The sequence below is a fragment of the Neodiprion virginianus genome, chromosome 6, assembly GCF_021901495.1.
Source record: "Neodiprion virginianus isolate iyNeoVirg1 chromosome 6, iyNeoVirg1.1, whole genome shotgun sequence".
NCBI classification, from domain to species: Eukaryota; Metazoa; Arthropoda; class Insecta; order Hymenoptera; family Diprionidae; genus Neodiprion; species Neodiprion virginianus.
The window spans coordinates 23,636,904-23,664,303 of NC_060882.1; the positions used below are offsets into that span (position 1 = coordinate 23,636,904).

Sequence of the window (27,400 nt, forward strand, 5' to 3'; positions counted from 1 at the left end):
TTAATTAGTTTTCTAACGAGGTTAGGAACTCGAGAGTCGTGACATCGATAAGCGATATTCGATGTTCGAGGGTCGCGAGTCAAGAAATGAGACACCCTTCCGTCTCCAGGGCCTCCAGTAGCCTTGTGACAATCACAAATCAGCTGATGACGTAACAGGCGACGAGTGGCGGAGAGAAAAAGTAGTGTGCTCGGCTATTGGTGTTGGTGCGCTGGTGGGCACAAGCGAAATATGGCGTAGGATTTCGTGGCTAGTTACATCGGTTGCATTTTGTATTTTCCACAGACATCTCTGAACAGTTGCGAGCGTACATTACTAGTAATAATATTTACAATCGGGCGTGGCTGCGGTTATATTAGAAATTTTAGGCATGAGTGTCGACGCGTACGGGCCTAGCAGCCAAACCCTGACTTTCCTCGACACGGAGGAAGCAGATTTGATCGGGGCAGATACGCAGGGGAGCGAATTCGACTTCACTGACTTCACTTTACCCTCACCCAGTCAAACCCAGGCTTCCCAGCACGACGGAGGCCAGAGCCAACCCGTTCAGGTAAGCCAAAAGTATTTTTTAAACCGATTGACGGGACGCCCACGCGGCCCGTACCTACCTAACCTAACTTAGACTTCACTATCAAAATTCATCCCCATTCCCTTGATCAGCGATTGAATATTCGCACAGGCTGAAAGCTCATATTTATATGCTTCCATCTTCCTCCATGTGTTTCGGAAATTCTTCGAATTGAGAAATCATAACATAACCACTGCTCCGAACAATGCCGTACCTCATCTGGCAACTATTACAAACTCAACTTATTTCCCATGCATTTAAAACAAATCGAAAACAATCAATTAATTTAGATCGCTCCTCTGTTCGCTGCTCATTGGCCCATCTTTGGTTGAACTTACGCTAAGATAGTACCTCTTCAAATTGGTATTGGTAGTGTTGACGATGGAATATAAAATACCATAATGTTAATTTGCTTCTGTACCATTCTCTATTTATGCCCTTTAATCTTTATTCAAGTTTATTGTCAATACAATATCTATCTTTTGGCTACATTCAATATAAGCATAATGTAGATTTTTCAATTCTTGTCCTTCCTTCTTTTATAAATAGTCATCAAACATTCTGGTAGATGTAACAGTACATCTATTTAATGCTTTTATAGGCATAACATTAACACATGTTTAAAACTGTACGATTATGTTGTATAATTGCCAAAAGTGGTGCTGACGATTGATAAGAAGCTTCCATAATGATATAACTGTGATATTTCGACACTTTTTACGACCCCTTTCGTTCCATCTAGATTACTGTGCTATTCATTAAAACATTTCAACTTCACAATGAAATTATTCAATTTTAACAATCACTAATTGATACGCATCCTTATTATTTACACGTAGGTTAATGGCACAACTGGTGGTGGTAGTTCTTCGCTCGACTTGAAAATTACCGGCGCTACTCAAAGTCTTGCCGAACTCCAATTTGAAGAGGAAGAAGAGGAAGCATACTACAATCGAGACTTGCCAGAACATGCTTGCAAATACTGCGGCATTCATGAAGCATCATGTGTCGTTATGTGCAACGCATGTCGCAAATGGTTCTGCAATGGTCGTGGCAATACTTGTGGTTCGCATATCATCAATCATTTGGTCCGTGCCAAACATAAGGAGGTCACTTTGCACAGGTAAAAGATTTAACATTTTTAATATGCAAGATGACATTTTTCATACTGTTTCAAAATTTGTGCACTTATAACCTCCTGTTGACTTAACGAGGCTGAAAATTACATCCCGTCCAAAGGAACCGGCATTTTCATGACAAACAAGTTAAAATAATGTGAATAAAACTCATATGAAAACTTGCTAATTCAACATTGATCACTAATTTGACAGAGATGGACCATTAGGTGAAACGGTACTGGAATGCTACTCCTGTGGTGTAAGAAATGTTTTTGTGCTGGGTTTTATTCCCGCCAAAGCCGACTCTGTGGTTGTGTTGCTTTGTCGACAACCCTGTGCCGCCCAAAGCTCTTTGAAGGATATGAATTGGTAAGTATTGCCACTTTGACATTTGTCGACGATTGGGTTATGGATCGAGTGTTCATTCCTTTGGTCCAAAATGCTTTTATTTTATTTGGAGGAAATTAACTGAATTAATTATGAAAAAATACATCACCACTAGGGATCAGGAGCAATGGAAACCACTAATCGCGGATCGCAGTTTTCTGGCTTGGTTGGTTAAGATCCCATCTGATCAGGAGCAATTGAGAGCTAGGCAAATGTCTGCTCAACAAATGAACAAGTTGGAAGAGTTATGGAGAGACAATGTAGATGCAACGTTTCAAGACCTAGAAAAACCAGGGGTTGATGAAGAGCCGCAACAAGTTCTTCTGCGATACGAAGATGGATATCAATATCAAAATATATTTGGTCCACTTGTGAAGTTGGAAGCTGACTACGACAAGCGCCTTAAGGAGTCACAGACGCAAGAAAACATAGAGGTTTGTTGACCATCAACGATTTCATTTCGAAATATAATGGTTGTACACAAGAAATAATAAATTTCATAATATTCTTAATTGTGTAATAATGCGGTAGTCGTCTTCAATCTTTCATTTTATTCGATTGTTTTTTTTTTTCTTCAGGTACGCTGGGACGTAGGTTTGAACAAGAAGACCATTGCCTACTTCATGCTTGCGAAAACGGATGGTGATATGAAACTGATGCATGGTGATGAATTGAGATTGCGCTACTTAGGAGAGCTCCACAAGCCATGGTCAGGAATTGGCCATGTGATAAAGATACCTGATAATTACGGAGAGGAAGTTGGCATTGAATTAAAAAATAACTCAGGTGCACCAACAGAATGCATTAGCAACTTTGTTGTGGATTTCATTTGGAAAAGCACGAGTTTCGATCGGTACATTAGATACAATACTATGAACTCTGGCGCTAAATAAACCTTAAATTTACTGTGTTTGTAAAACGTGCTTAATGTATTTCAGAATGCAACTGGCTTTGCGTAAATTCGCCGTTGATGACTCCTCTGTGTCTGGATATATTTATCACAGGCTTCTTGGTCACGAAGTTGAAGAAGTATTGTTTCGCTGCCATCTTCCAAAACACTTTAGCGCTCCAAATCTACCAGATCTGAATAGATCACAAGTTTATGCTGTCAAACATGCCGTACAAAGACCTTTGTCCCTTATCCAGGGGCCTCCAGGTACTGGTAAAACCGTAACTAGTGCAACCATAGTTTACCAGCTAGTAAAACAAAACGGAGGTCCCGTATTGGTTTGCGCACCCTCTAATACTGCCGTCGACCAATTGACTGACAAGATCCATAAGTCTAATTTAAAAGTTGTGCGTTTATGTGCCAAGTCGAGAGAAGCTATTGACTCGCCTGTCAGTTTCCTTGCCTTGCATAACCAAATAAAGAACATGGAAACAAATAACGAACTGCAAAAGTTGCAGCAACTGAAAGATGAAACTGGTGAATTATCGAGCGTTGATGAAAAACGTTATAGACTTTTAAAAAAGACAGCAGAGAAGGAGCTTTTGGAGGCTGCCGACGTCATTTGCTGCACCTGCGTTGGTGCAGGAGACCCAAGATTACACCGTTTGAAATTCCACTCGATTTTGATTGATGAAAGCATGCAAGCTACGGAACCTGAATGCATGGTGCCTGTAGTCTTAGGAGCCAAACAATTGATTCTAGTTGGTGATCACTGCCAACTAGGACCAGTTGTAATGTGCAAAAAAGCAGCTAGAGCTGGCCTATCTCAATCTCTATTTGAACGACTTGTCGTACTGGGTATTCGTCCGTTCCGTTTAGAAGTTCAATACCGTATGCACCCAGACCTATCTCGGTTCCCATCCAACTTTTTCTACGAAGGCTCTCTGCAGAACGGTGTCTGTGCAGACGAACGGAAGTTACTGAAAATTGATTTTCCGTGGCCTGCGCCTGACAAGCCAATGTTCTTTTACGTAACCCAAGGACAAGAAGAAATCGCCGGTAGCGGCACGTCGTATCTTAATCGAACCGAAGCTTCTAATGTTGAAAAAATTACCACCAGATTTTTACGTTGCGGTGTGAAACCTGAACAGATTGGAGTAATCACACCGTATGAAGGTCAGAGAGCTTATCTGGTTCAGTACATGCAATACCAAGGTTCTCTATACTCTAAACTCTACCAAGAAATAGAGGTTGCCAGTGTCGATGCCTTCCAAGGTCGAGAAAAAGACATAATTATCATGTCTTGTGTTCGGTCAAATGAACATCAAGGAATTGGATTCTTAAACGATCCTAGAAGATTGAACGTTGCACTTACTCGTGCTAAGTACGGTATAATCATTGTTGGAAATCCAAAAGTGTTGTCGAAGCAGCCTCTGTGGAATCACTTGCTTAGTTTCTATAAGGAACAGAAAGTTCTCGTCGAAGGACCCCTGAATAATTTGAAAGAATCAATGATTCAATTTGCCAAACCTAAGAAACTGGTAAATGCTGCTAACCCAGGATCTCACTTTATGTCAACTTCTATGTACGATGCAAGAGAAGCTCTAATTCCTGGCTCTGTTTACGATCGTTCTGGTAATCAGGTGAACGGTACTCAAAATCATAATCCGTACTACCAGAGAAATGTTCCGCTAGATATTTTCAGCAGAACTCATGATACGATCAGCTACATTAGCCCAGAGAGAGCACAAGCTGCTATGAACAATGTTCCGGTTCCTGTTGGAATGTTCATGAACATGGCTCATGTTCCACCGCGATTCTACAACCAACATCAGCAAGCCCTACAAGCAAGGCAGAATCTAAGAAATCGCAGAGGCGCAACTTCGGCTAAAAACAAAGCTGGCCTTCGGGGAAGTAAACTCAGTCAAACGGAACAAAATACGCAGCCCTATAGCCAACCAGGACTCCCGCTTACTCAAGGAACTACGCAAGGAATGTCACAGCCAGGTTTTAGCCTGTCCCAGCCGGGTCTTAGTCAGGCGGAGTTGTCACAAGACTCGTTTGCAGTTGGTGAGTTTCAGTCACAAATGGACGGTTTATTGTCTCAGGATTCTACTTATCAAGGAGATAGAAGCGGATTTTACCAGTCAGGCCAGTCGCAAGCAGGAGGCCAGTTCTCCCAACCGTACTGAGCCGAAAAGATACGGCTGAACAACGCATTCGCCATGCAGCGTCGCGGGAGCGACTGAAGGCTTATTAAACCAACTCTTCTTCGACAAAAAATACAAACCAACCAACTGCGTAAAACGGTAAAACGGCTCGACAAACGAGTACATATAGTACAAGTCGTCGGTATGATGAGAGGTGACCATGCCGAGGATAACTATAAAATGATGACAAACTGATATGAGTAACACCGCAACGCAAGTGAACGGACCGTTTTATCGCGGGGATCGAGTGACACTGGAAAATGGGACGTGTAATTCACTTCTAAATTGACAAGCGCCGACATAGCAGTAATGCGACCAGACACCCCATGGCAAGGCGACAAGTGCTGATCGGCACATTTATATCTTAAACAAAATGTGGAAGATCTGTAACGTTTTTTCTTCCTCTAATTTCTGGCAACCTTTCGTACGTTTAACTCCAATTGGCTAATCTGGCTAGATTGTTTGAATGCCAGCGACAGAGGTAGTTATGTAAGGTGCAGGGTTTGTTAAGCGTTTCAGTTCTTTTAAATTTTGTCTAAGTTTCCGATAGAAAAAACTTGGAAAACTAACTATCTTCTAGACATCAGAGAGGTATCATTGTTAACAAGTAACCTCTACTGTTCATCCTCTAGATGTCGAAACGCATAGAAACGATAAATTTTATGCCGAAAATTGTAAGCGCATAAATTTCAAGTGAACACAGGACGAAATCCTTGTGAAATTTATGAAGCCACTAATCATCCATCAAGTAATGTAATCTATGCTTCAACATAGAGTTAGATTTCTTTTTCATTTTTCTTTCAACATTTTGGCATAAACTAAACATTCTATTAACGTCAAAGATCGATATTCTTATTATGTTTTGGTTTGTTGGTTCAATGTTTATTTACTGCTAAAGCCAAACCAAACTGCAACTAGATTATTTTACTTTCTTTAGGTCATTTATTTACTGATGGATTAATACCACCAATTAATCGGACAGAAAGTATGCTACCTGCATCTTGAAACATTGTGGATAAGAGTGCTTATCGCTGATAACATTGTGCGACATGGTGGATGTCTGATGAAGAAATGCACCTATTCACAATATTTAAGATCGTTTAAAGTTTTAATATTATTTTTAATAAGGGATACACACACAAATGCATAGTCCGCTAGAGTGTTGGGGGGGATTTTAGTTACTAATCCAGCCGAAATATCAATGGTGTAGTACTGATTATTTCTTTTCGTTGTTACAAAATTATCTATATTCTAATTTGGCAGCAATAGCATTATTATTATGGAATAATAATCAGCGTAATACTTCGCAAAATTAATATATTTCTTTTTTGGATCGAAAACGCACCACTAGCTATAAATTACAGTATGAAGATTCGTTGTAAAATCTTATGGTACCAATAAATTTGATTTAAAAATATCTGCATATCATTTTCTCTGATATTTCTTTCTACTACACAAAATTTAAAAATCTTGGGCTTCAACAAACCAAAAAAAATGGAATGTTTGGAGGTAGAGAGTTTTCACTAACCTTTACTTATTACGTTTATCCATATATTAGGATCAAGAATATTTCAAACCAGGTATAAACAATGTATTTATTTAACAACAAAATCAAGATTACAAAAAATAATTTAATAGGATCAACTTATCTAATAATTTAGGATTTTTTATTTCAATGGCATTTGCAAAATTCCAAAATATAACACGAAGTTATTACAAACTAAACATTTCGCTTCTACATGAATTTAATTCGTATTTAATTTTTTACTACATAAATTTGCATACCTCGAGTATAATATTATTAACAGAGTTAAGTTCATTGAGCATCAAAATATTTATTACAAATTGAATTTTGGCACTTGGGATAGTATATAAATGTTTATGATATAACATATTACGTACAAGTCCTTTGAGGCCTATAAAAATATCTTGAAAAAATTAGTTATTCCACGATTAAACATGAAAACAGTTACTTCCATGTACGAGACTTTTTGAATATTGGATATTTCCAAGAATTTGGCTATGTTCTACAAAACAATCACTGAAAAATAATGCTCGAGTGCATATTTCAAATTAATGAAGATAATTAGAAATGTAACCAAAATTTAGGCATATCAGATAAACAAAAAATATACATGTAAAATCAGCCAAGTATTGAAGTTTTCTGTTTTTCATACACCCATTCGGAGTGGACCATTTAATCAGATATTTTCACAAGTACCTCACATAACACACTGGTACCACCAACACAGCCATATTTTCTCAAGTAAATTCGTGTTATCATTACATCAAAATTGAGATATCAGAAACAGGCTTCGCCGATTTCAGACTAGAAAGATTTGAGATTTCTCATTCACTAGTACTTAGTTCGACGGAACGGTATGGCAATTAATAAATATTTAAGTAAAATAAGAAGTTAATTCTGAGAGGCCATTGGTGAAGAATTTATGACTTTTCAAGTAGAGAAACTTTAAGCAATGCAATACTGGGAGATTTCTTAATTACGTAAATTTTCCAAACTTTATAATATTTATTATTTACGCGTGGAATCCGTGAAAATGGCCTCTAAAAACCTAGTTAGGTCCAAAAGTATTTTTCGTAAAGCTACGGGAATGTATAGATGAAAGATAGTTTGTCAAAACAAATTCAATCCTGAATAGCGGACCTAACTAAACGAAAAATCACCCGCCGTCTTTAAGAATCTTTTCTAAAAGTAGACACAACAGATTACTTGCTATAAAATTTGAAGTAAGAGGTTTGGCAGTTGATAATTAAGTTTTTTTATTTAACTTTTTTTGATTTTTTGATTTTTTTCTCATGTTTTCGACTATTCGCTATTAACCAATGCTGATTATCGCGCATATTTTACGTATAGGCAAAGCATTACATGTCCGTCAAAGTTATTATGGGATACAATATTAATAGTAGAAACTTAAATAAAACAAATGTTTTTAAGATTTTTTTCTTACTTCCGATGAGTATTTTTTATAATTTTTTTGCAGTTGCCTTTATTTGCTCGCATTGCCACTTCTTCCCATAGAAAATTTCTCACTAATGCAACCAACAATTTTTTTTCATTTAAAATTATTATAACATCAGTAAATTATTTAATGACCTTTAGCGATATGTGTTTAGCGACTAAATGTTTTTCAAGTACTTTCTGAATCACCTTACTCTTTGAGCGTTTGATTCTTATCAAGTATACATATAGGTAAAACTCTTGTCATCTATCTCACTATTCTTTTTTATAGTAACCTCGTGCCTTTGGAAATAATTTTTGGTTGCTCTTTCCAATAACAGCTACCATCAAGGCACCATAGTTTATATTGAATACATATTTCGTGAATTGGCACCATTTTTTATAAGAATAAATGTCTACCAGGTATTGAATATAGCGCACCATCAAATTCACTTTCGCGCAATTAAGAAGACGTTTTGTAATCACATTTATTCACGAAAACGTTGATATACCAAAAATTATATTGCACGTTTAATTATTGTCCACTAGAAGGACCTCCTTACTCGTAATAAATCGCGTCAAGGTCCACTTGCAATAGCTATACAACAATAATTTAACACCTCTTATCGAAAACTCAACGATTATGCAGTCGCAAGTTTGAAAAGTCTACCGTTCGAGTAAAAATTTATTACAAAATAAAGCTGCCAGGTGGAAAATGGATCGCAATGTAATCTTCGATCCCAGGCTTATTTTTTACACCACCGGGGTATACAGGCTAAAGAGCCAATAGAACTTGAACCACCAAAAAAGTTGGTAGCCGAATAAATAAATATCCTAACTACTGACTACAAAAATCTTTTCTAGCAAGGTTTCAAACTACGTGGTGTTATTCAACGACCCTGTGTCCAACTTATTGAAAATGCTGCTAAGGTCGTAATTCTTCTTCAGCATTTGATACGACTTTTTGAATACCTGTTTTATTCGTTCAAACACATCTGGATCATAAACTGAGCGCGCTGTATTGGTCAGGTCAAAGGGCTCTGGAACAATTGCCATAATATTGTATATATCTGTACTGGTCAAATATGAGAAGCTCGTCGGAGCCACATTTGAAAAGGAGTATAGGATTGAACAAGTTTAGCACGTTTCATCTGTCTCAATAAACAACTGGTCACAGATATTTATGAGACTTGTACATAGATGGGACAATAACAAGTATTTCGAAAAATTTTAGGAAAACATTAAAAGATTTCAAATGATCTCATGAGCTGCCGATCAAAGTGAGACATCAGAGTCCCTAACCCATTTTGAATATCTTGGTTTATATGCTTATGTCGAATGTTTATGGTGAAACCCACCTTCTATGCAAAGATATTTCCACTGATGTGGATCATTCTTGTATGATCGGGCCCGTCTACATTCTTCAATTGGCACCTTGTTAGCCGTTCGCACAGAAATTGCGTATTGGCTGAAGCTGTTTAACAGTACGTTGCGAAATAGTTATCAAAATTTTCAGTTTTTAGTTCCCAAACTTGATCTAATTGGCTTGAAAAATGCAGAATAACAATGCTAATATCACATGACTTTGGACTTGAAGTATTTCAGTAATTATACATAAAATAATTTATCATATAATCATATAATTAGCTGCAGTGCGACAGCACGGTTCAAGGTGGCTCAGGAATCATGAAAGACTAACACTGTGTGCAGATAATGACTTACTCAAATGTAACGTAGTATTTGAAAAAGTCTACTAGAAGTTCACCAAGTGACATCGAATTAGCAGAGAGAGCGCCAGAACCTGACATGCCCAGATCCTCGTGTATATCAATTGTATGGATGTCCGTATGAGGACCGAACTTGCCCTCGTAGAGTGAATGTAGACATGGCAGAATGGGAGGATTCACCCCATCTACAATTAAATTTTGTTGTCTATTGAAGCAGTGACTAAGAAGTTAGTACGTGATTAACGTTATAGTTAGTACGCATGGCACATAAGTATTGTGGAATGATAGGTGCATCTTCGTAGTTTAACATAACCAGTTTTAACCCTCTTCAAGTGAAAATTGAACTATTAAATACTGTGTCAGCAAAAAAGAAAAATTAATAAGACTCACACTGCAAGAAGTGTATAACCATCAACACCAAAGAATAACTAGAAATGGTCATATTTTTAGCATCGTTGATTTCTTGGCTTTGCGCCCAGAGCTTGACGACCAAAACTAAAGGTCTCACACGCCAATCCACTGAAGAATACAAAATGTGATTAATAATATGACTCACGTGTTTCTTTTCGTTATTTAATTTATCAACTGACTTCAAAAGTAGTAAGCAGTCATTTGGTACTAACGTTGTGAATAACAATACAGCAAGTGTGTATTTCTGATTCCAACGGCATTATTACAATTTAAATCAACGTCCAAGCTTTGCATTGAATCTCGGAATTTTAGAATTGGTACCTTAGCTTGTATCAGTTCAAGTTTTTCAATGAAATCTGTAATGTAATAAGGCGACTAGAATTTTACATGTAAATAATAATCATCAAAGTAACCACAATTATCGTAGAATTTGCGCGTATCTAAATTTTATGTTACTTCAAATTATAATCTGCCAATAGCTTACCACATCGTTTAAGACACTTCAATATTTGTTCCAGATGTCCAATAGCCTCGTTTCTTTGGTCCATTTCTGTATGTCTTACCAGGAGGCACATATCAACATCGCTGTTGTCTGAACCAAAGCCACTCATGGTTGAACCAACTAGAAATAACCCATACCTTGGATATACTGTCTGCAACAAAAATTGTACATACAAGGCGGTGCTCAATTAATATGTAACAGAAAGCAATTAACATGGACAAAACTTACTAGATGTTGTCCATATTTACAAAAGTAACTGAACACTTACTTTAATATAAATATATAGGTACTTCCATAGCATCATCTTATTTCGATATGTGGCTTCCGTTTGTTGATGCGTCATAAACTTCTCCCAAATATCTTGCGATAGTACATCCCAATGTGATCCTGTCAGTAGTTTTGCTGGCATTTTTGTCACCTCAATGAGATGCGATCGTGCTAGAAATCTATCTGGTGCAATATACCATCTGGGATACATGTTGCAGGTTGGCAATACTACTCCTGCAAATTTTCGTCCCCTTTGCACCCTTTGTGCAGGTGGACTGTTTCTTCCTAAACATAATTCCACGATGTTGGCTACCAGTTTACTTAATTATACTGTTTTTTGTGTTTTGTTTCTCAACCTTCAAGTGACCCTGCTTCACGTATGCGATCAAATGATTTGTATTCACGAAGTATAGAAATAATAGATTTACCTGAATGGTATCTTCTTTTACCCTGGTGGTTTTGTGGTTGCGATCGGGAAGGCGGAACAGTATTATGGTAATAATTGACGGGTCTTTGGTTCTGGTAAAATTGATGTGCTGAGGCACTCGAAATAAGTCCACCATGAGCATTACTTTTGCTATTGGTATCACAGTTATTATTATTGATGCCATTTGCTATCGGATGGACTTCGTGCAGCCTCCTGAAATCGACAAGAAATCGTATTGTTTCTTTAAGGTTTGGTTGAATTTTATCATTCACATTTAATGAACATATTTGATTAAAATTAAAAATATCTTGAACATAACATACTTGATGCCTTGGTCAGCAGAAGATGCTATGGAATCACGTTCGTCTGAGCTTTCAGTCTGACTGCTGTCCGTCTGGTGTTTGTTAGGTGTAGGTGAGCGCGAGCTGAAGCCACTATCGCTGTTATAAACTTCATTTTGAGACTGGGTGTCCCGATAACTACTTCGTTTTCCACATTTATTATTCCAGTTTGGTTTTTTTATAGAACCTGTGCTGACTGGTCTGAAGTTCAAGTGCGGAGGTGGCATAGTCGGTGCATTGCTACAGGGGTTACCTCGTCTCTGCCATCCACTGTTGGAATTCCCTCCGCCCTGCATGATGTACCCAGCCCGACGCAGCGGTGGAATTTCAACGCCCATTAGCTGCAATAGCTCCAGCGGATAAGATCCTGTCTGTAAGTTAATAACACATCTCAGTATCTGTGTTGGTAACAGATTTACAAAATATTATGGAAGTTTACCGCTATCTCTATCTCTTAAATATTTATCACAGATCTTCAAAGGTATGGATGATGTTGAATAAGGCAACTGATACTTATACAAGATATTCTGGATATTCTAAGCAGTAATTTATACTCAACAAATGCTTGCACATAAACACAAGTAAAATAGGCATTGAATCGAGAAGTGAACAAAATTAAAATAATACAACAAACCAGATGCAATATATTAGTATACAAACGAAAAAAGTATAATTCACAAACAATAAACGACTTGAAAGCAGAGCATTGGGAAAAACATACCTGTATCATACGATGTCTGTTTTCTCCGATGCCATTGTGGACGTATTGATTGTGTTCTATTTGATGCAAAGAATTTGTGCCATTTGTGCGAGCAGCATGCATTTGTGCTGGTGGATATTGACCGTTTCCCTGTTGTCCACCCATTGTTTGCACCAACACGTGCGGGGGATACGAAGTGTGATACATAGTCAAAATAAGGATGTAATTGTTTTAAGGCTCACAATTTCCTTCCTGCTTAGCCAATTTCTACTCGCTTATTGACTTGTATCGGATTTTTACTCTCAAGCAAAAAAAAGTTAGGATATCATTTACAGTACTTGAAATTCAATATTGGAATTACAAGTATGTAAAGCTTATCAGGGCTGCTAGCAACCATATAACTATTTTGCTTATGCAACGGCAGTAATAAAAACGCAAAGTGAAAAAGAACCATAAAAATACAGTCCCAAATGATATGTACGATATATATATATATAGATTGTATGTGCCTATATTTTGCTACTCTTTTCTCATTACTCTGCGTATACTTTTACGCCAGTAATATACCTTATCGTATATAGTTTAATTTTCGCATTCATAGGCCCTCTATGACAAAAACTGCATGTTGGTTCGGGTAGTCATGATAATTTTATTCCGACAATGGTTAACTCATTGTCAAAACTTTTCTTTCCTCTTTTCTTCAAACATTTTTTCTTGCCTTTCTTCAGTTCATATTTGGTCCTCAAGTATGTATGTGCCCAGAATTAAACGTGTGCCTTTGTTTTGGTTTATTGTTATTGTTTTCCCTTGTATTTTCTTAGACACAAGTACGCACACTATTTTTTTATTGACTTGAAACTCTGACCAAGGAGCTCGCAATGGTAATTTTCATTTATGGAAGCTAGAATTGACTATAATTAAAAGGTCCACCGTTTCAAAGAATGCTGACAAATGGCATGGATTATAATTTACAGAATTCCACACATTCCCTGCAAAAGAGAAAATTCATTCTAGTCAAATACCGTATATATTACCTAGGCACAAAGTTACCAATTAGGTACGTTTGTAATTGCGGTTAAACTTAGGGACAGGAGATGAGAGAAACAGCGCGCGAGCAACCGGCCCAATGTACGGATTTTCCACATATAGGTTACGCATACAGTGTGCCTTAAATTGAATATCTATGAATGAAATCTAAATGACAAATGTCCATTTAACTATAAAAAATAGCGAAGTATTAGGTACGACGTTAAATCGATAGAAAACTAAACACATTTCATGCACGGAGCTGAATTCACTGAAAAAAAAAGTTAAGACACATTCTAGCTGAAAAATTGACATGCGCTGCAACCATATGAATAGAGATATTTTCAAGCTTAATAAATATAACCATTATGTTGAGTTTGATGTGAGCAATGGCTAGAAAATAGTAAAAACACAGTTACAGCTTTTATAAGTGACAAATGTAATACCTGTTTTCAACAGCACAAACCGTCGATCGCCATGTTGCGGGCCTTTGGGCGCGGGTGGCAGTGACAGGGGGGCTGTACAGGTTCAAGTTCGAATTTCTTATCAGCAGCGTTTCAGCAGTTTGTTCGTTTGACCATTGGTTCGACTATGCAGACAGATATTTAGGCTCAATTTTGAATGTGATCATGCATGTGATGATCTATATTGTACTTGGTGGAAAGGTCCCACTTTACAGTAATCGTATACCAAATCTTACCGAATCCGTCGCCGAATATTCGGTAGTTATGTTACATGGCACATCGCTAAATAGATAAAAATAGAATTCGAAATGGACCTTAGCCAGAGACGACATAAATCTTCTCTAACGTCGAAAAGTTACCACTAATCGTTCGCGAGTTAATTCGGCGCTACTATCGCGAAAGACGATTCGTTGGAAGTAGTATAATATATTCAGATATTCGAAAAACAGTACACACGAAATTAATAATTTTGTCATATAACTTATTAACTGTGATTGAATTGAGATTTTCGACGAAATCCAGACAAACGATTCAACGCTCGAAAATCCAAACTAATTTCAATCCGAAAAATTCGCTCTCTATCATTTTGAAATTTGCAACTTTTTTGCGAATTAACACTTGCTTGATTGTCCCTCCTGATAGATGCCGCGTACCACGGTTACCAAGCAAATTGAGCTGTATAATCTGCGACCAGTACCTCTGTCGGTATTGTTGGTACCCACGGATGTCTAGTTGTCAAATAGTAAAGTCGACAGTCGTAGCCGTCAACTTGCTGCCCGCTGGCACTCGTTGGTTACCTGCGAAAGTGACAAGTTGTCGTGAGTTTGGTAAAATAAAAGTGAAGACAAGTAAAAGAGTATGGCATCAAAATTAATTTTGGGAGTGCGCTTAACTCCTCAATCGTTCACTACAGTTAAACTCGATCACGTCAATCTTGACAACAAAGTTGAACACCTAAAGACAGAAGCTGCACTAAAAGTTAACCTCCCGAAAGAATGTCTTGGTAAGATGACTTTGCTCAACTAACGTTGTAACTCAAACAAAGGACAATGAAAATAAAACTTGGTGAAACATCTGTATTAAACGGTTCAAGCTTAATACTCTCAGTAACCTTATTAATGGTTATGTCTTAAGACTGAGTGAAAAAAAACTTTCATAGAGTATTTTTCAGACAGTTATTGGTATCACAACACTTATTTTAGTTCCTACTTGAGACTCACATCGAGTGTATCTCAAAAAAACGTGGATAAGACAACAGAACAAACAGCATTTTACATATTATTCATATATATTTTATTTTCTACAGAACTAATTTACTGCGGATGCATTTTGGAGGATGATGCTACCTTGGCATCGTGTGGATTAAAATCTGGAGTTATGATTCATGTACTGAAGAAAAAAGAACCAGAAGTTCTTGTTCCTGCTAAACCCATTTCCGAAGCTAGCGTTTTACACCTTGCTTCTGCCTTTCGATCATTCAATGTCAATCCTGCTCTGCGCAGTGCTCTGCATGTATGTAATTGCTATTGTTTTCTGAATTACGATCATCAGAATACTGTGAAATACCAGAAACACTGTAACTTCTGATTATAGTCTACAATATCCTACAATTTGCTTAATGTATAGTAATTCTATTTAATCTTATTCTCATTTGGATGTATGAATGTGTTATTATTAATCAACATTATTACTATCTGAGAAAGTTGAAACACGTAATGTTTAATTTTTTTCATTCGGCTGCTTAGCGACTGAGCAAACGACCTGAAGTTATTGAAAATATAATTTCATCATCACCAGGATTAAGTGACGATTCAGTGGCTATCGCTATGCTTCAAGATCCAGACCTAATGGCTCACTTTACCGATCCAGATACTGTTAGAAGGTACAAAAAACTTGTTTGCATCATTCAAATCAGTCATTGAATTAACCACAAGAGATTACACATTTATATGAAATAAGTGCTATTAAGTAAATTTGTGTTCAGAATAGCAGAACTACACCCTTGTCTGGTCGAAGCCGCTCAGCATATTGCTGCTGCGGTACATGAAGAAGCTCACAGTAATTCGGCAGGAACTTCAAATGCATCAACATCGTCAACCCATCACACTGCCTATTCCTACAGTCTCGACAATATGAGCGACGATGAGGAAATGGCAGGGGATTCTTCTCAATCGTCAGATTCTGCCCAGCCGACAGGCCTATCCAGGAACCAATCCAACTCGGCTATTACAACTGCACAACTGGCTGCTGCTTTGGTCAGAGCTGGAGCTCGAGGCTTTCCTCTTTCAAATTCCTCATCTACGTCTGGCGGTGGTTCATCTACTAGAGTAATAACAACGGAAATGTTTTCCCAAGCCATGCAGCATGCCTTTTCTTCTGGTCCTACGCAACCTCTTATACCGCCCTTACCTCCAGTTCTTCCTCAGCCATCGGAATTGCAAACACAACTTACTCAGATGCATGAAATGGGCCTTCAAGATGACACCGTCAATGTTCAGGCACTACAATTCACCAACGGAGATGTACAAGCTGCTATAGAATTGGTATTTAGTGGGTTTAGTGACACTTAAAGATAGTATTTTATTCGTGTCTTATTACAATTTACTACTGTGCATAGCAGGTTACTACATCACATCAATTGCTATGCAAAATTCAAAAATGCCGGCCCGCGTTTCTTTTGTTCTCATAAAGTAGGAACTAAGTTGAACATTTTCCTGGCAGCAAATAAATAGAACTCACTTTATTCTTTTACCTCATACGCCTTTGCAAATATCTAAACTATTTGATGTGCAGATGAATAAAAGTAATAAATAATTCATCGATTGTTTCCATATATCAACAGTCCTTTCCTTGCAATGATACTTGCTGATACTCACAAAGGTGTAATTGTGGACATAGATTTTTGCCAAGATATTTTATTTGACAGCTGTTTCGTCAATATACCACACCTTTGTCTGTTACCTTGGCGACTGTGTTCATTTACCTCTATTGATTTAATTTTACATTACATCCAAACCCTGACATCTGTCACAGTCTTTTTGTAACCCTACACTTCGTGTAATTTATACTTTGGATTGTCGAAATATTATTTAAATCTAATCAGTTCCGATATATAATATGGCTAAATCTGTAACCACGTATGAGAAGCCTACGCCACATATTAGTAAGTTGTCTGTAATATCATTAATATGTACAGTATAATAATAGTTATGAATATCTAATTGTAAAAAAGATACTTTTGTACATATTTCCAATATTCAGGTGTAATACAACATCTCGTGTTTGAATAAACTGAATAACTAAAGAATACTACCTATTATTTCAAGGCTTACCGGATTGGTATGCAAAGCAATGGGAACTTCAGCAATCTGCCAATACCCGTAGGAATGACGCCTTTGAATTACGCAATGCAGCCCGTCAGATACGCTCAGAAACAAAAATTAAAACCGAATGGGATACGTACGTGAATAATACTCGACTAGCAGATCGGTGAGTTACAAACTATGATTCAACGTAGTAGGCAAATTTCGTAACATCTCATAAAAATGACCTATGCTACATATATACACCATCTGTTTCAAGAGTTACTGAACTGTCAAGATGGCGTGAACTCACTGAAAAACAACTTGAGAAATTAAATCATGAAATACAACTTTTGAAAGATGAACGTAGCGACACTGAAAAAGAGTTGGAAAACTTGAACTTGCCACTCCAAGTTACTGCTGAGTGTATTTCGATGAGAGATTGCAGAAGGGGTACGGAACTAACTTATGACGAGGCTAATGATGAGTTGAAAAAGGAGCTTTGTGTTATCGAAGGCGTTAAGCAGTTATTAACCAATAGGTAAACAATTGAAGCTCAATTTTGTAAGAGGGTTTGTTTTCATACCGTTGTTCCTGTTGAATAGAGTTCAAGCGGCATGGGAAAAGTTGAACCGTTTGGAAGAAGTAAAGTTTAAAGTTGGACTCGATTTGCAAGACAAAATTGACACCATTGAAATTGACACAGAAAATCTGAACTTAAACCGTACTTGTGCTAATATTAGCTATAAACCAAATGCTTTGAGGACACCAAAAAAGTAAGATTTCGTTATTTTCGTTGAAACTTATTGTAGACGAATATTAAATTTGTTTTCCATCTCACAGAACTATCTCTTACGAAGCATGGAAGGACCACTGTCGCTACTCCAAACTTTTAGCTGATAACGAAATGAGTGACACATACAATTTTCGAGAGGCCATGCAAGTTGTTAGAGAAAGAGCCAGGAATGATATAAGAGCTCAGCAAGATGTCTCAGACTTTACGTTGCGAAAGAGAATATATCAAACGCAAAAAGCGCGAAACGAACTAGACTGGCAAAAAATGAAAGTACGTAATATTCGGCAAATTATAAACAATGAATGAGTTGCAAAATCACGTATTCCACGTTTGGAGTTTAGTGTCCCATTTAGATAATAAGAATCTTTTCTAGATGCAAAAGGAAATGGATATAATGTTGAAAGAGATAGCAAGATTGGAAGATGCACTTTTGGCTAAAATTGATGCAATTAAGTGTGCTGAGACAAGATTGGAAAATCGTACATATCGTCCGGGTTTTGAGCTTTGTAGAGATGAGGCAGATTTGGGGCTCAAGGATGAAGTATTGCAATTAAGACAAACTCGAGAAGATCTTATAAATAAAATCAATTGTGCGAAGTACGTTGAAACTCATAGAAATTAAATTAAATTAATATTGGATGGAAGTTTAAGACCAATATATCCTTGAAACATATTGTATATTATTTCAGAGCAACATACAACGGCTTGGAATCACTCCTGATTCGAATTGACAAAAACTTGGATGACAAGCAGCATTCTCTGATGACAGACATCATGTGCTTGGATATGAGAGCTCGATTAAAAACAGGCGACCGCGCACCATTGGCCAATGAAACTGATCGCAATATAGTGCTGACGCGCATGGAGCAAGAAATACCAATTGAATCATAAGAATTGAAATATTTCAAAGAAAATTTCGCATGAACTAGCGAGCCACGGTTTTCATAATTCTATCTTAGAAGTGTTTTTATGAATTTGCAATCAATATTAATATTATAATGGAGCAATGGAAGCGATTTATAAATATAATAAAATCAAACTAACATGAGATGATCTCCAGGATTGATTTTATTACAAAAACCAAGAACAATTCTTATTATTTACATCATATAGGTAGGTACATATTTGTACGTACTGTGATTAACGAATCATTTTGAACATGTATGTGAGTTTTGTTACATGCAAATTCGATGTATAATATCGGTAGTAACGTGCATATAATAATTCTTATACAAATCCTATGATATTTGTATACAGTAATGTTGGACGTTGATTTATGACTCATTGGACTTGTTCAATAGCATCTGAATTCGTTTTAATCAAACTGAATTCAGAAATGAAATTATCTGTAAGTACGGCTTCCAATGTTTTCACAGCTCTCACATGAATTTCACCCACCTTTTTAGGGTCTCCTGCTTTTAACTCAAACATAATGTAGTCCATCCATACATCTGTATTTGTTTTGCCAAACTGCAATGTAGCCATTTCATGTGGACGGCGAGCATGTTTCAACGACACCTCAGGCTGCATCATTTCTATAGCAGCCATTTTCTTGTGCAATTCCAAGCAGGGGGGTGGTTGAAGGCACAAATTATCGTATACCTTTCGTGCAACTTGAATACCTAAACGAAAAACATAATTGATATCAAATTTTATATTCATCAAATATTTAAAACAATTCTCACTACAAGTCGGTTCTTGAACTCAATGCATAATATAATCGTCAAATTACTTTTGGTGAGAACTAGCCATTCGATGTATGTCGGTTTCATATCCTTTGCAATAGTTGGTCCCTCTTGTAACGCTGCTTGAAAAATTTGTTCGGTTTCCTCTGGGCTCTTAGTCTGAACGTGCAACAACCTCATTTTCCATAAGGGCAGTGATTTTTCCCCCAAAATTTCCGTTGCCTAATAATTCAGAAAGTGTAAGGGACAAGATTAGGGTTGGATAATTTAATTATCATGGCAGTACTTCGCCTAGTGATCATTATCAACTATTCCATTTCTATCTATTTATCCCTTCAACTCAAATCTGAATTTTTGAATATATAAATAAAACTTTCCCCATAGAATCAGTAGTATTAACGTTCATTAAAAATATGTATTACATCTTTGGAATGAATTGCATTTTTTCTTGTTACCTTGACAAAAGCAGCTGTGGCACTATCTTCTTGGCCAAAGGCAAGATGATATCTTAATCTTGCTTGCCAAAGATCGACGCTTTTCGGTAATGCATCTGTAGCCCAACATAGAACTTCGTACAATCGTTTTTGATCATTCTCGTCTTTCTTATTAGTACTCAGCATGCCAATCTGAAAATTAAAAAATTCTAATCAAATAAACGATTTTCTTCACAAGATAGGTAAAGTATTCTGTGGCATGAAAATACATGTGAACTGACCCATTGCAAATAATATTTTTCTCTTAATTTACCAGCCTGGTGAGCTTGTGTCAAAGCATTTCTGAGTAGCTTTCTTTTGTAATTCGGTAGAGAACCAGTCTCATGATTAATTTCCAATATACAATCTATATATAAAGACCACATTTCTTCAGTTTTTATTTTTTTTACAGCAGTTTGATAGACTTCATTGCAGAGACTGATGCGATCTCGGAGAGAACTTTGTGCCGTCGAATCAATTTCCATTGGTGTGTCATTACCGGATGGTAAAACAAGGCCTTCAAGTTCCCGCCGAGCCATTGTATCCCACATCAGAGGTTCGTGAGCATATTCTTCCACGATATCACTACAAAACAACACTTCCTGTTATTAAAACGCACTCTTTGAAAAAACGATCAAATTCATTGGTCATGAATGTTACTTACGAGACAATTTTGTTCTGAATTTTTTCAGTATTGCTATGTTCCTTTGCAATATTCAACAAATCTATTATAAATTTAATATCTTTAATGCGTTTGAACGCTTGTAGATATATGACGTAGGCTCGTTTCAACTCGATAGGCACATCTTCATCGTTTGCAGCTGGTGTTGGGGTATCGTTGACACTTGAAGCGTTTTGTTTGTTAGCCAAAGCCTCTGACAATTCTAATCTGTGATAGCATAAAAAAATTAGTACAGCATTTTGTTTTCCACCAAATAGTAATTGGTAAAGTGTAGTTCTATAGCTTTATCTAATGAATTTGTACGAGAAAATGAGAAGCAATTGGAGCATGTTGGTTAGACGTTTGACTCCGAGCCTTACTTAAAAGCATCAGTAAAGAGTAACTGAGAATCTGGATGAAAATGTAGACCCCTTAGCAAGAACTGTCGTGCATTTTGAATGTTGTGTGCCTCTTCCGCTTCCCACCGTGCAGCGATGTGCCAACATTTTGGCTTATCTTGGTGAACTTGCAACATTCTTCCCATCATGCGACTAATACTGCTGTGAAAACGCTATAAAAAAAAAAGACAATTAACAAAATTGTACAGTAGTCGCGACTGCAGCACTGTACGAAAACTTTATAGGAATTATGGTATAAAATTTTCCCAGTCAAACTTACAACATGTTTACAAAATTTCATATAAGCAATCCAGAATCTCAAATCATCTTGGAACTTGAAAATAGCTTGCTTATACAGTACGTTGACTTTATTTGCAATGGTGTAGTCGATGTCTGATTTTTTTTGATTTATACCTAGTTTCTGAAAACATTAAAATGGTATTATAGCAGCCTTGAAACACGATAGATAACTAAAATTACAGAAATTATTATCTTTACATCTCTACGTTGTCTAATAAGTTTGAGCAAGTCCATCTCGTACTGTATATAGCGCAAATAGTCTTCCTTGCACTTGGTATGACGTTGGATTTTGTACTCGTATTCTTTACGCTTTTTGGCGATCCCTCTGAAAGGTAAATTCATGAGACGGAATAAATCATCGTACAAAATTTTGAAAGAATTACTGTGAGTAACGTTATATTGTGTAACTTGTGTTTTACTGCGTATCGAACATTCGGTAGATTACAACGGGATATAACCTCAAAACTAACCTTATTTCATTTTTATCGAAAATCTTTATCCGCTCCAGTTGTTCCAGTTCAGGGATCATATCCTCACATCGTTTCTCAACAAATTCTGCCATTGTAAATTATCACAATACTATCGCAATTCCAAATAAATCCTCTGCATAAAATATTTGACCGCACCGTGTTCTACACAATGTTCAATAAATGAGAAGCCTTAGGTGAGAAGGTGGGTGTTCTTCATCGCAACTCGATCGCTAGTTCCCATGGTAGCCACCCACGAAAGAGTATCGTTGGGTAGCCGCCAGCCAGCCAAGTTTTTCCCTTAACGCAAAATTTTCGTAACGGCTACCGCATCTTTAAAAGTATCTACTCGATGGTTGTACACTGTACAGTTGGATCGTGGTTGTTGAGATATTTAATAAAATATGAGAATCTTTAGTTTGTTGAATTACCAATTACTTTGCATGGGTTTTAAGTAAATAGTGGATGAAATTTAAACATGACAAGAATGAGTGAAAATAATCCAAATGGAGTAGACTGATTGAGCGATGTGATCGTGTTTATGTCATGCACGCGTTGAACGCATTCTTATTTTCAATTTACAGGAGACAATTTTTCAATTTTTCATTCAAAATTACAAGGGTTAAAACAGTATTGGCAACTATGAGTAAGCATAAATTGAATCCGAATGCGTCGAGCGATCAACCAGCTGCCAAAAAGGGATACTGGGCTTTAGGATTGATCGATTCTATGAAGGACCCTGAATTACGTGTTGAAGAAGATGACAAAGTTGTTGTTATAAAGGACAAGTTTCCAAAAGCTGAATTTCACTTTCTGATATTGCCAAAGTTAGAGATTTCTGGAATCCTAAGCCTTCGAAAAGAACACGAGGACCTTTTAAAGCATATGGATGATGTGGCAAAAAATATGACAGAGAAATATTCACACAAAGAATTTAAGTAAGACGGGATTCTTATTCCACTTTCACACATTTTGCAAATGTTACCCACCAACTCGCTCCATTCGATGTCTGAAATTTTTTCTTAATGGTATACAGAATAGGATACCATGCAGTTCCGAACATGCAAAGATTACACCTTCATGTTATAAGCACAGATTTCAACAGCCCTTGTTTGAAGACCAAAGTCCATTGGAATTCATTTACGAGTCCTTTTTTTAAATCTTCACAAAGTAAGTGTATGTTGGATGATTTTCCTTCAACAACGTCAACTATTTCCTTCCCTCACGGAAAAAAAACCCCACTTGGATGTAAATTCGTACCCCCAACTCATAGATAATGCTAATTTCCCATAAAAAAAAAGTTAGGGTATGAATTTACACCCAATTTGGGTTTTTTTGCCACGAGGGTTATATAACATTACAGATATCAGAGCTTTACTTCCTCATTAAGTAATACTTACAGTTGGCTATTATTTCAGGTATTCGAAAAGAACTGCGAGAGAATGGAAAAATAAAAAAAATGAGCTGCGAAGAATGTGATGGTTATTTAAAACGTCCTCTACAATGTCACAAATGTAAGACCTTTCCAAAGAATATGCCAGAATTAAAAAGGCACATATCTACCCATACTTGAGCGAACAAACATCATGATTGTTAACCTGTCTTCACATTCAGAATACTGTCAAATTAAAAATTCTTCAGTCGTCGCTTGTATCAAACTGAAAATATTGAAATTATTCTGCGATGAAGATTCTCCAACGGTTCGCTGATGATGAGATGAGCACCGATTTCCAGCATTACACAATGAAGAAAAGTAGATTTAAGAAACAAATTTTTGTAATGCCATTTATTTTGGTACATATTTCACTGCTAGACAAATGAATACGTATAGCTAAGTCAGCTTTATTCGATTTGGTGGCCCGTTTGCACGCAGATGCAGGTTCTCATGCTATTTGCATACAGCAACCCTCTGATTGGCATAGCGTGTGAAAAAAAGAATACTGTTTCTTCTTCTTCCCTTCTGTCTATGAAAACTGTTTCGTGTAACAAAGTGAAGAAATACATTCTATCATCCAATTTTAATTTTATGAAAATGAAAATATTCATCCGTATATAATGTACGCTCGTCGCCTGGTATATGCAATAGCTACGGACTTTGCCGAATTTTGACGAGCGTGACCGAAGCGGCGCTCGAGTCGTCAGCGACTAACTTTAATCAGCTCGCAGAAACACCTGGAATTTCGATAAGTCAAGACGCGTCGCGGTGAGTCTCGACGCTGTGTATTTGGTGCTACCAGACAATGTGATTCATTAATTCTTAAATATTCTTATAGGCAGTATTGTCAGAGAGTAGACCCATCTCCTTTGATCAAAAGTAAGAAGTGATTAGTTGTGAAATGCCGGTATCGGATCTCGATTACAGAAAAACAAAGGCTGATCGCGTCCCGAACTCCGTGTAGAAAATAAACCGGCGAGATGCGCTTTTGTTATCAACTTCTTGGAATCAAATGGCGGTTCATTGGACGTATTCCGAAATGTGTGCTACTTCGGAACGGTTGTTTTCTAACGAGGATGAATATGCACGATTTGTGATTTCGAAACGGACGTACCGAGAATCATATCTTGTATCCGATTCTTAAAAACAGCTCTCGCATTCTACTTCTTGTTTGTTTTTGTTTTTTTTCGTGAAACGCCCGAACGTTCCGAAATTTTACACATGCTAGCACACATTTCGGAGTACGTCGATTTTTTGCCGTTTTGTGTTGGCAGCAGTTTGTTTTCCTTCCTTGTAAGAGTGCTTTCTGATTCTTTCAACGATCACTTGTGAGTCGGGGTGAGTTTGGTTTTGATTGTCAAGTAAGTGTATCGTTATTCGAGTCTGTGCATCTAGTGTAGATGACCTGGAATCAGTGCGCCGGTATTTCCAGAGTCCGTGAACCGACGGGTATCGTGCAAATTTTCATCGGTTACGTGATACATCTATTGAACTGTGAAAGTCAACTGCCTTGTGTGCATTTTGAAGAATACTGGGATACGAACGAACGTCGCTGCGTTGCTGAAAAGTTAGCTGCAAATTGGAGACCTGCGGCCAAGTGGATTGACATCCCTTAGACATCATGGGAAAGGTAAGATTCCATTTATATCTTGACGCTCTGCCTGTCCACATCGTGATTCGATACTGGCAGCGTGGAAAATTAGTAATAGGTTAGTAGAGTAATTATCCTTGCCGACAGTTTATTAATTCGGTTTCGGCAGACGGTGACATCAAAATGATAGGAATTAATTTGTGACTTTCTGAGACGTCGCCCAGTCTTAGAATTGTCGATTCCACTCTATTTGACACGAAGTAAGAAGTTCATCACGTTGATATACTACAATGTGTATATAAGATTCAGTAACTTCAATTGAAGAAGATTGAAGTGATGGCAAATCACATGGATTTCCTGCCAAATAAAAACTTTTATGTTTATTTCTCCGCCGTTCCGTTAAACTGTAATGATGGTAGCTCTAATCGTTTTCTCGTAGAACGTGATGCATTAATGTGATAAATTTTAAGATCGTGTGGATTAGAAGTCCTCCAACGTGAACAGTTTAGATAATCAAAAATACTTTATTTGATCAAATATTAACAACATACGAAACTTCGTGGAATACTCAACTCTTCACAAAAAATATCTGATATAATGTTTCGCACACGCAATAATCTTGCGTGTGAATTGTGAATTTTCAAAAATTGATCGCTCCCTATTTTTTTCCTTCTGGCCTTTCTTGAATAATATTGAAATTAGTAACATTAGCGTAACGAATCGTTTAGAATCGTTTGTAATTTAGTAAACCATAATGAAACAAAACACACTCATATTTCGATAGCTTAGTTCTTTCAAAAAAATTTAAAAATTAAGAAAATATACATCTTTACTCGAATGATTCATTACAATAACGTTACTAACTTCAACCTCGCTTTCTTGATTCAGAGCTTAGCAGTATTATTTATCCGCGGACTTGATACCACGTGATTCCGAGGTCACGGTATCGTCTTCAAACGCATAACGCATGCGCTTGCGAACATTCATATGTGGTATCCGATTGGACAAAAATTCGTTCTCCATTCACCCGAATTAGTAACCCTCCAGGGAGTGATGAAACAACGCTCAAAGGAAAGGGCCCAAACCAGAAGTTGTCTCATTTTCTTAGTTCCTATAGTAATAGGTATATATCCTTCTATTTTCGTCTACTCCCGCTTTAGACTCATATTCTCTCGACCAATCAGAAATCTCCTCGTTCTCTATCATGCCATGGAGTGCACGGTTCTTACATACAGGTCTGGAAACTCCGGCACTTGTTTGGAACGGTGTATGACTTGGCGAAACAAGTTTTTTCACTTCCTGTTATGACCGCCTAAATCGTTGCAATCTAGTATACCTTATGTATACCCAGTTATCGCGATGGCTGGTGCTTATCTGTTAGATGCAACCGGAATGTAAAATTGTAACTGGAAATGATTGGCCCGTAAAGCGCCTGACCGCAGGAAACTTGTAATGCACAGTTCGCAGAGCCCTGATTTGGAATCTTCTTTACCGGCTGCCTAATTTCCGGCAACCTCATATAAAATGATGGGTCTAGTGGTGATTGAATATATTTAGTCAGCGTTATGCCATACGTATTTTAGTATATCACTGCGGTTTATGCATCGCAATTGATCTGTGGGGGTTTATCATACCTCGTACCGTACGAGTAATTCATGCAGTGCAGAACCGTAGCTCGACCTTCTATAGTTTACAAATATTTCCCAAGATAACGCTACCACTTAACTGTTAAGGTTCCGCCGATCACTTCACAAGCTGTTTTTATCGTAAGCTGTTCGACGGGGTTCAGGTCGGGTATGCTGTAGACCGCTACGTGTTTGTTACAAAACTATTGCCGATATCGTTATGAAAAATTAAAAAATTGCATCTCTAGTGAATCCGATGATATATATGCTGATAAAGGATTTGTCGAATTCATCAATTTTATCCGGAATGACGATTTTTACAGTTAAATATTTAATACCTGATCGAAATTGGTTCGAATAATGTATTAATAGATCAGTGCAAAATTCAGCTACAATTTACCTGTCACACTCTTGAATAGCTATTCAGGTTACAATCACTTTTCAGAAATTCATTATCGAATCACAGTATGTATTAGCAGCAGGCATAGTTTACGATCAAAACTTCAGGTATATATCATACATCCCCGTTAAATCAACTACTAGTTTTACCCAACGATGAAAATTATGTAACTTGGTACTAGTTTTTCGTGTCAACCCTGCCGTTTTCAGATAATAATATTCTTGATTCATTGTATTTGGCTTGTCAAATAAATGTCCCTTGCCGCAACAAA

The 27,400-nt window shown here is 37.1% G+C and overlaps 6 protein-coding genes across 12 annotated transcripts; 4 read left to right on the top strand and 2 right to left on the bottom strand.

Annotated features, from left to right (window-relative positions):
- Positions 1-22: 22 nt before the first annotated feature.
- Positions 23-6,589, top strand: LOC124307612 (regulator of nonsense transcripts 1 homolog). Its single transcript, XM_046769477.1, has 6 exons — positions 23-550; positions 1,408-1,691; positions 1,900-2,055; positions 2,189-2,507; positions 2,652-2,926; positions 3,012-6,589. The coding sequence occupies exons 1-6, from the start codon at positions 371-373 to the stop codon at positions 5,152-5,154; spliced, it is 3,357 nt and encodes a 1,118-aa protein (XP_046625433.1). The 5' UTR covers positions 23-370; the 3' UTR covers positions 5,155-6,589.
- Positions 6,590-7,989: 1,400 nt separating this feature from the next.
- LOC124307614 (poly(A) RNA polymerase gld-2 homolog A-like) lies at positions 7,990-14,403 on the bottom strand. Of its 6 annotated transcripts, none has more exons than XM_046769488.1 (13): positions 14,233-14,397; positions 13,979-14,121; positions 13,074-13,495; positions 12,528-12,656; positions 11,789-12,177; positions 11,467-11,678; positions 11,040-11,323; positions 10,754-10,922; positions 10,482-10,625; positions 10,249-10,377; positions 9,854-10,043; positions 9,490-9,605; positions 7,990-9,171 (listed from the first exon to the last, which is right to left on the bottom strand). In XM_046769488.1, the coding sequence occupies exons 4-13, from the start codon at positions 12,627-12,629 to the stop codon at positions 9,008-9,010; spliced, it is 1,899 nt and encodes a 632-aa protein (XP_046625444.1). In that variant the 5' UTR covers positions 12,630-12,656; positions 13,074-13,495; positions 13,979-14,121; positions 14,233-14,397; the 3' UTR covers positions 7,990-9,007. The 6 variants fall into 6 exon arrangements, with proteins under 6 accessions (XP_046625444.1, XP_046625443.1, XP_046625441.1 ...); XM_046769487.1 differs by having other exon boundaries at positions 12,528-12,807; XM_046769485.1 differs by having other exon boundaries at positions 12,528-13,495.
- A 291-nt stretch (positions 14,404-14,694) lies between these two features.
- Positions 14,695-17,303, top strand: LOC124307617 (ubiquitin-like protein 7). The gene is made up of 4 exons (XM_046769495.1): positions 14,695-14,999; positions 15,303-15,508; positions 15,742-15,878; positions 15,981-17,303. The coding sequence occupies exons 1-4, from the start codon at positions 14,855-14,857 to the stop codon at positions 16,564-16,566; spliced, it is 1,074 nt and encodes a 357-aa protein (XP_046625451.1). The 5' UTR covers positions 14,695-14,854; the 3' UTR covers positions 16,567-17,303.
- Positions 17,022-19,151, top strand: LOC124307616 (tektin-2). 2 transcript variants are annotated; one of them, XM_046769493.1, is made up of 7 exons: positions 17,022-17,159; positions 17,323-17,485; positions 17,579-17,839; positions 17,904-18,074; positions 18,142-18,364; positions 18,468-18,691; positions 18,784-19,150. In XM_046769493.1, exons 1-7 carry the CDS (start codon positions 17,114-17,116, stop codon positions 18,983-18,985), a joined length of 1,290 nt encoding a protein of 429 aa, XP_046625449.1. In that variant the 5' UTR covers positions 17,022-17,113; the 3' UTR covers positions 18,986-19,150. The 2 variants fall into 2 exon arrangements, with proteins under 2 accessions (XP_046625449.1, XP_046625450.1); XM_046769494.1 differs by lacking the exon at positions 17,904-18,074 and having other exon boundaries at positions 18,784-19,151.
- Positions 19,145-22,282, bottom strand: LOC124307615 (U3 small nucleolar RNA-associated protein 6 homolog). The gene is made up of 9 exons (XM_046769491.1): positions 22,082-22,282; positions 21,810-21,936; positions 21,592-21,732; positions 21,294-21,484; positions 20,917-21,141; positions 20,495-20,837; positions 20,235-20,405; positions 19,827-20,001; positions 19,145-19,716 (listed from the first exon to the last, which is right to left on the bottom strand). The coding sequence occupies exons 1-9, from the start codon at positions 22,171-22,173 to the stop codon at positions 19,376-19,378; spliced, it is 1,806 nt and encodes a 601-aa protein (XP_046625447.1). The 5' UTR covers positions 22,174-22,282; the 3' UTR covers positions 19,145-19,375.
- Positions 22,283-22,401: 119 nt separating this feature from the next.
- LOC124307619 (aprataxin) lies at positions 22,402-24,100 on the top strand. Its single transcript, XM_046769499.1, has 3 exons — positions 22,402-23,016; positions 23,115-23,248; positions 23,497-24,100. Exons 1-3 carry the CDS (start codon positions 22,625-22,627, stop codon positions 23,649-23,651), a joined length of 681 nt encoding a protein of 226 aa, XP_046625455.1. The 5' UTR covers positions 22,402-22,624; the 3' UTR covers positions 23,652-24,100.
- The last annotated feature ends 3,300 nt before the right edge of the window (positions 24,101-27,400 follow it).

Excerpts from the sequence above, each read along its gene's own strand:
- LOC124307614 (XM_046769487.1), bottom strand. The coding sequence starts at position 12,713 with ATGTATCACACTTCGTATCCCCCGCACGTGTTGGTGCAAACAATGGGT. Across the intron at positions 10,923-11,039 it reads ACCTATATATTTATATTAAA|ACAGTATATCCAAGGTATGG; the intron begins GTAAGTGTTCAG and ends TTTTTGTTGCAG. Across the intron at positions 10,378-10,481 it reads GCTGTATTGTTATTCACAAC|TGGATTGGCGTGTGAGACCT; the intron begins GTTAGTACCAAA and ends TGTATTCTTCAG.
- LOC124307619 (XM_046769499.1), top strand. The coding sequence starts at position 22,625 with ATGCACGCGTTGAACGCATTCTTATTTTCAATTTACAGGAGACAATTT. Across the intron at positions 23,017-23,114 it reads TATTCACACAAAGAATTTAA|AATAGGATACCATGCAGTTC; the intron begins GTAAGACGGGAT and ends AATGGTATACAG. Across the intron at positions 23,249-23,496 it reads TTTTTTTAAATCTTCACAAA|GTATTCGAAAAGAACTGCGA; the intron begins GTAAGTGTATGT and ends CTATTATTTCAG.
- LOC124307615 (XM_046769491.1), bottom strand. The coding sequence starts at position 22,173 with ATGGCAGAATTTGTTGAGAAACGATGTGAGGATATGATCCCTGAACTG. Across the intron at positions 21,937-22,081 it reads TTCGATAAAAATGAAATAAG|AGGGATCGCCAAAAAGCGTA; the intron begins GTTAGTTTTGAG and ends TTTACCTTTCAG. Across the intron at positions 20,406-20,494 it reads AAAAATATTATTTGCAATGG|ATTGGCATGCTGAGTACTAA; the intron begins GTCAGTTCACAT and ends TTTAATTTTCAG.
- LOC124307612 (XM_046769477.1), top strand. The coding sequence starts at position 371 with ATGAGTGTCGACGCGTACGGGCCTAGCAGCCAAACCCTGACTTTCCTC. Across the intron at positions 2,508-2,651 it reads AGACGCAAGAAAACATAGAG|GTACGCTGGGACGTAGGTTT; the intron begins GTTTGTTGACCA and ends TTTTTTCTTCAG. Across the intron at positions 2,927-3,011 it reads AAAAGCACGAGTTTCGATCG|AATGCAACTGGCTTTGCGTA; the intron begins GTACATTAGATA and ends AATGTATTTCAG.
- LOC124307616 (XM_046769493.1), top strand. The coding sequence starts at position 17,114 with ATGGCTAAATCTGTAACCACGTATGAGAAGCCTACGCCACATATTA. Across the intron at positions 17,486-17,578 it reads AATACTCGACTAGCAGATCG|AGTTACTGAACTGTCAAGAT; the intron begins GTGAGTTACAAA and ends ATCTGTTTCAAG. Across the intron at positions 18,075-18,141 it reads GCTTTGAGGACACCAAAAAA|AACTATCTCTTACGAAGCAT; the intron begins GTAAGATTTCGT and ends TCCATCTCACAG.
- LOC124307617 (XM_046769495.1), top strand. The coding sequence starts at position 14,855 with ATGGCATCAAAATTAATTTTGGGAGTGCGCTTAACTCCTCAATCGTTC. Across the intron at positions 15,509-15,741 it reads CTCTGCGCAGTGCTCTGCAT|CGACTGAGCAAACGACCTGA; the intron begins GTATGTAATTGC and ends TCGGCTGCTTAG. Across the intron at positions 15,879-15,980 it reads GATCCAGATACTGTTAGAAG|AATAGCAGAACTACACCCTT; the intron begins GTACAAAAAACT and ends ATTTGTGTTCAG.